This window comes from Rhinichthys klamathensis, unplaced genomic scaffold (assembly GCF_029890125.1).
Source record: "Rhinichthys klamathensis goyatoka isolate OS25496 unplaced genomic scaffold, OSU_Roscu_1.1 h1tg000019l_1, whole genome shotgun sequence".
NCBI lineage: Eukaryota > Metazoa > Chordata > Actinopteri > Cypriniformes > Leuciscidae > Rhinichthys > Rhinichthys klamathensis.
Genome location: NW_026606570.1, coordinates 7305688 through 7311959, shown reverse-complemented (window position 1 = coordinate 7311959; position 6272 = coordinate 7305688). Strand labels below are relative to the sequence as shown.

At 37.9% G+C, this 6272-nt stretch overlaps 1 protein-coding gene across 2 annotated transcripts; it reads right to left on the bottom strand.

The window, feature by feature from the left end:
- On the bottom strand, window positions 1-3488 carry otpb (orthopedia homeobox b). Of its 2 annotated transcripts, none has more exons than XM_056237755.1 (3): window positions 3299-3488; window positions 2619-3010; window positions 1-1285 (listed from the first exon to the last, which is right to left on the bottom strand). In XM_056237755.1, the coding sequence occupies exons 1-3, from the start codon at window positions 3372-3374 to the stop codon at window positions 782-784; spliced, it is 972 nt and encodes a 323-aa protein (XP_056093730.1). In that variant the 5' UTR covers window positions 3375-3488; the 3' UTR covers window positions 1-781. The 2 variants fall into 2 exon arrangements, with proteins under 2 accessions (XP_056093730.1, XP_056093736.1); XM_056237761.1 differs by having other exon boundaries at window positions 3338-3488.
- Between the last annotated feature and the right edge of the window lie 2784 nt (window positions 3489-6272).

Genomic DNA, 6272 nt, shown 5'->3' with positions numbered 1-6272 from the left:
TTCTTAAAATGATTTTATTCACCCACTTACAATCAGTAATATAAACCTTCCCAATTCTGTTGAATTTGGTAAGATAAGCATTTACGAAAACCATATTTCAGTACAGACAATAAGTTAAAACATATATCACAAACATACCAGCAGGTAACAAGATTATTTTCGTATCTACACAAACACTCAAGTTCATTTTGCTTTATGTAAACAACTTCCTGTTGATCCCGTTTGAAAAATTACATGCATCTTCTGATCTGAAACTGATTATTTGGAAAGTGCCTCTTAATCCAACGTGTTCTTTTGTGTAGGCCTACCCGAAAAAATCACTCCAACATGTAGTACGTGCCTTACAATCTGTACATGCACACATGTGGTCCTCATTAACGTGTCCTTTACATTTAGTTTAGTAAACAATAATATCACCGATCAGCGAAATAAATATTCCTCCAGTTGTTTCTTCATATGTGAATGAAGAGTCAAATAAATACGTATAAATAAATAAACAACTCGCCATTATTAAAATTAATTGTTAGGAAAATAAAGTAAACAAATAAACATGACCAAATCCAACACATAAATAAATTACGTACATTTCAAGCATTAGAACTATTACTATAGTCTACATCTGCTGTATATAAGCATTGTCTGGGGATTGTTGGGATTCCATCATCCAGTAAGGCTGCCAATTTGTAATTTCGCAGGTATAACCTCATATCCTGAGTGCTCCGTGACTGTTTTTCAGGAATACTTGGGGTTTGTAGTGACAGAATTTTAATTTCACCTCAAATTAGGTGAAACTCATGGAAACGGTGTGCTCAAGTGCTTTGCGGCGCAGGGAGGCGATACTAGTCCCTCTCCACATGTCACTGTCCGGGGAGCTACACAGCTGAGGTGAGCCGGTCACATTCGTTGGACCCGAGAGGGACGCGGGCACCATCCCAGGAAATGTGGGTTGATACAGATGCGATTGAAGACCGGAACCGTTTGACGATAAGCTGTTGGAAAGGCCCATGGAGTTTGGTGGGGGGCCAGCTCCGAGACTGCACTGGGACAGGGACTGTGCCATCGCCTGCTGTCGGCCCAGCGAAGGCGGAATCTGCAGCTGTGAGACTCCAGGCATCCCAGCCGCGGCCCAGCGAGTGTCGTTGGCATGAAAAGAGCAGAGACTGTCGCCCATCCCAGACGAAAACTGAGGCAAACCGTGTGTTGGTAGCAAAGTGCCCGGCGACCGGAAAACGTTGGTTGTCTTCTTGCGCTTCTTCCATTTTGCACGTCGATTCTGAAACCATACCTGGAAACCAAAAACAAACCATTAGAAAGTCGTGCATTTCGTCAGTGAGAATAAATTATTATTCCGTTTTTCTTTTCTTTTTACTTTTTACAACTGTATTTAATTAACAGTTTTCTATAGGCTATTGGTCTACGTTATATCGCAATTTTAATTGCGTAGAATAAATAAATAAATAAAAAACGAAATATAGCATATGCCTATCTATGCTATAATAAATTAACGCACCATTTCTTACAATAAGTTTGTCGGCAAAATGAGAGCGCTTTGGTTTTTAAATATTGCAGAAGTGAGCCTTTAAATAACTGAGAACTGTAAATATAGGCCTATAATATGGTTCTTTATAAATGCTGAGGTTATTAAAAATGCGCCTTATATGAATCATCTTTTCTTTTTCTTTTTTCTTTTTTTTTCTATGTAAAAATATTGGGCTAGGCTATATCTTCACGCACAACTATGCCATAACATGCGAAGGGAATTTTTTAAGTAAAAAAATATACAAAGCAATTTCTTATTTCAAGATGGATATGAGATGGATAGGCTAGTAATATTTTTCAGACAGCCGGGGATGAAGTCGTTATAGTTAATGTTATCTAGGAGACAAATAGGGGCTATTTTGATAGCCTCGGTTATTCATCATGGAACCATAATAAAGTATTTACTCACAAGAAGCGTCCAAAATTAATACTCCTTCCTATTCTGGGATATTTTAACATGTAGCGCGTATTAGCTCGGAATAATTATTTTTGTTGTTATACCCGGTTAAATTGACGCCAATTATTTAAATTAGTCTAACCATTATTTGATATAGGCTAATTTGCATATTTTCATATAGCAGCCTACTGTTAACGACACAATTCGTATCCAGTTAGGCCCATATAACACGTTATATAGGCTAAAGTAATTGTTCTTTTGATGAAAAATATAGGCTATACACACATGTAGGCTACTAGTTAATTTTTTTATTTTTTATATTGGGAGCATTTATTTCTCTTTTTTTAAAATGCAATTATTTAACGTTGTATTTTTGCACACTGTAAACTTCTCACTTTAAAAAAAAAAAAAAGTAACCTATAGCGCGGCGGGGAGCATGGACATTAATATTTTAGGCATGACGTTGTTTTGTGAGAATACCCCCTTGTTGAATGCATTGCATACCATGCAATTTATGCACTAATTTACGGATCTTTAGAAGAAGAAAAAAATATATATTTTCATCATATAATTTCGTTCGGTTTGCTTTCAGTTCATCTTCTTCTTTTTTTTTTTTTACTGTGTAACCAGCTGGAAAACTCCGTTGCGATGTCAAAGCTGAACAGGTCCACTCAAGACTCACCTGAACCCGTGACTCCGTTAAACCAATCCGTAATGCAAGTTCTTCTCTCATGAATATATCAGGGTAGTGGGTTTTAGCAAAGCTCCTTTCTAGTTCGTTCAGCTGCGCTGGAGTAAAGCGGGTCCTGTGCCGTTTCTGTTTCTGGCTTTGTTGGCTAGCTGACTGATTTGAGTTTTGCTGTTGCTGCTTTTCTTGGTCTTTGGCGTTGACCTGCTGCATTCCATTAGGATTGGATCCACCATTGCTAATGTCTTCCCCGGGGAGCATAGTGGTCCCTTCCACAGTCTCTGTAGCAGAAGTAAGATCTCCGGGGTGTCCAGAGTCAGTACCCCCAAGTCTGCACTTCAAAGCTTCCCGGTGTCCGAGAAGCTCGGCTGCAGCATCTTTCATCCCTGTGAACGCACGTCAACAATTTAGCATTCTGTCCAAAAGACAGGAACATATTAATAGACTGTTAACATTAAAGACAGAAAGAACAAATAGTAAGCAGCTTATCGACATATTTATTGCACAAACAATCATAAACATTGTTTGGTACCGCAATCCATCAACGTCTAATGCATTTATGTGGTAGCTAATTAACAAACATTGCAAGTAAAACTAATACAGATTGAGATATCATTATGTCATCACATTAGTTAAACAGTTTGAAGACTGAAAAAAAAAACACTCTAGCTTACAGTGGAGTTGAAGACCGGAGTTTGGTGACGATAACTCACCGAGGCGAGTATCCAAGAGGTCGGCATGAGAGAGCATTGCGCACTGCTGGAGTCACAACTGCTTCCCAAACTACTTTACAACTTTTAACCCTTTTAAAAACGCGCATAGAGCTCAAATGAAGGAAAGTCGTCAGTGCGTTTAAAAAGGCGGTTCCATGTATTATACTGTTCTTTAGAGAGATTGGGAGGCGCTTAATAGTTGGATGAGCCCGTGAGCTTCCACAAATGGGAGCCAATCAGAATTGAGGCTTTGTAAATGTCAGACAACCAACCAGTAAAACGCACAAACCGGCTTCATTTGCAGATGCTCTAGTTCATTTCAAATCTGATTTATTGCAGCGCCTCCTTATTAGCTATACATTTTAAATGACTTCATAATCATGGCAAATAACCAGTGAATAATAAATCTTATTGGTAAAAAGAGGCTTCACAAAAGGTGGAAAAGTCTAGTCGTTATGCTTCTTGACCGACTTAGGATGCAATATCTAAATGCATGGAATAAGAGGCACTTTTTGTAAGGTCACTATTTGGTTATCGCCCAACTTTTCGAGGCCCTTTACGAATCGAATACAGGACGCTGGTCATCCTTGTTTGTGTTCGTGTGAAGGGAATGATGAACACTATTCTGTGAGCTGGTGTGTCATTGTACCTTCCTGTGAGTTACAGCTTTATTTGAGTGGAATCCATCTATCAAAAACGATGAATTCTTTGAGGCAGCTAACAACACATCCAAGGTACATTTCCAACTAGTCATTTTCAAGACCATTAAGCATTTGAAGTAATTAGTGCCAAATCTATGAGCTTTCATCTCAATTATTACAGTGAAATCTGAATAATGCGGGATAATTTAACTGTGTTTAGATATAATGCAAGAAGGCGGTGTAAATCATGTTTGAATTAGGCTAATTTATTTCGTTAAAGGCTTGAAGTGAAACAGTGAAACAGGCTACTGATGCGTACTGATGCCTCAGTTGTATCGATGTTTCATCAGCGCTGACGCAAGTAATTTGATTTATTTAATTCAAACTCGCTGACATACATTGCCTAATTTAATCCATTCAGCGAAAGCACATTCGGCAGGCTGTCAAGTTTTCAGCGTATTTTTGTGTAATCAATCAGTTCTCCCTTCTTTTGTGGCATGAATGTGCACCGGCAAGCCGTTGGACTATGAGAGTGATTAAAGGAAGAATATGGGAATCTCGAATAGCCTATCACTAGAAAGACCCGTCATATTGCTGTTTTGAGTTTATAATCGGCAATGAGGAGCTCTATCAACACTTTGGGTTCGTCGGGGAGTTTCCTGTAGTTTATCGAGCTGCAAGTGATGGATATTCGTTCAGATTAACATTATTTCAGAATAAATAATGTAACAATATATTTACGACGGTGGGGGACATCATTTAAAAAAATATTTTAAGTTTCAAGGATGTCTAGCCCTAATGCTGGATCGAAATGCAACGTGACAGAAGGTTCAGTAGTGGGGAAAAATACATCCTGGGACATAATGAGATATTATAACAGCAATATCTTTGTCGATGGGTCTTTTTTATTAGCAAACAAATATCTTTAGGTGCACCACGCCTTCCAAGTCGACTGTGCATCTAATGAAATTAGACTACATCATGCAATTATGTCAGCTTTTCTGGTCCTGTTTAATAGAAGTTGGTAATCTTGTCATTGTACTATTATAAAATCATCCTATGTCTAGCCTACTCCTAAATTCAAAAGGTTTATTTAAAGGTTGTCATTGACAATTACCCTTTTTAGAGAAGGAATAGCCTACTTGTTATTATTACTAGCCTATTATTATTATTATTATTATTATTATTATTTGCTATAAATGTAACAGTTTTCACATTTCGAATGTGCTCTAATGTGCTTTGCTTGGGTCTTTTTTATTAATATTTTCACAGTAGCCTACAATTTCTATTGATAGGTTACTTACCGATTCCATCCATGAGGAATTTTTATTTATTTTGTCTAAATGACATTGGGATTTGACATAGGTTGGATAATAGGTCCAAAGGGCTCAGCATATACCGTGAAATAAGTGACTTGGAAAGTAACACAACGGCTCCTCCATTCAAGCAGACGCGACCCCCGTCGCATCTCATACTGTGATTAGACTTGGTGCCCTCCATGTGGACCCGATTTCAACGTGAGTTATCTGGAGAGAATACAATTATGGCCCTAAATAAAATAATCAGCATTGGACGGCGATTACCGTAATGAAATGGAGCTTTGGTGTGTCACGGAGTGGCTGGCCTCCATTACGGTCCGTAATGAGACTTTTGGGGGTAAGCACGCTCGACAATCATATAAACATGAAAATGTGTTTACTTCGATGTCCACCCTTGCACTAAAACTTTGTTCTCGAAGTCTAAATGTAAGGTGTATCCTTGTCCTGTTTTACAAATGCATAATTAAACTCTGGGCCTTAAAATATGCGATGCAAGCATAATAGCCTATCAGCCACGTTTACTCAGACACAAAACTTGAACCGAATATAAATAATACAATTAGCCTATAATTTTTTTTCTTAATTTTGTTGTTGTTGTAATTTGTGGTTTATGTTTGAATTAAGCAATGAACTGAACTCAATGTCATATTGACATTATCATAGTAGGCTAAAGGATTTGTTGTAATATTTAAAAGACAATAGGCCGATGCATCACTCATTTTAAGAAAGGCCGTCAGTGGCTTGCGAGAAGGGAGGACTTGGGTCAGTGGTCACTCTGAGTTTCTTCAAATTAGGAACATGTGCTAGTAATTATTAAATTCCAGCATAATCACACTGCTAATGCAATTTAATGCATCAGCAAATTAATACCGAAAATAATTAGTTTCACTGACCTTGTACATTGCAAGAAGAGAGTGAAACAGTATGCTTAAATGAGCCAAACCACTCCTCTTCCATTCAAAACCCGATGTGAAT

Bases quoted from the DNA above. Each gene is read 5' to 3' on its own strand.
- otpb (XM_056237755.1), bottom strand. From the start codon at position 3,374: ATGCTCTCTCATGCCGACCTCTTGGATACTCGCCTCGGTGAGTTATCG. The intron at 3,011-3,298 runs GTAAGCTAGAGT...GTGCGTTCACAG, and splicing joins CTCCGGTCTTCAACTCCACT to GGATGAAAGATGCTGCAGCC. The intron at 1,286-2,618 runs GTGAGTCTTGAG...TTTGGTTTCCAG, and splicing joins TAACGGAGTCACGGGTTCAG to GTATGGTTTCAGAATCGACG.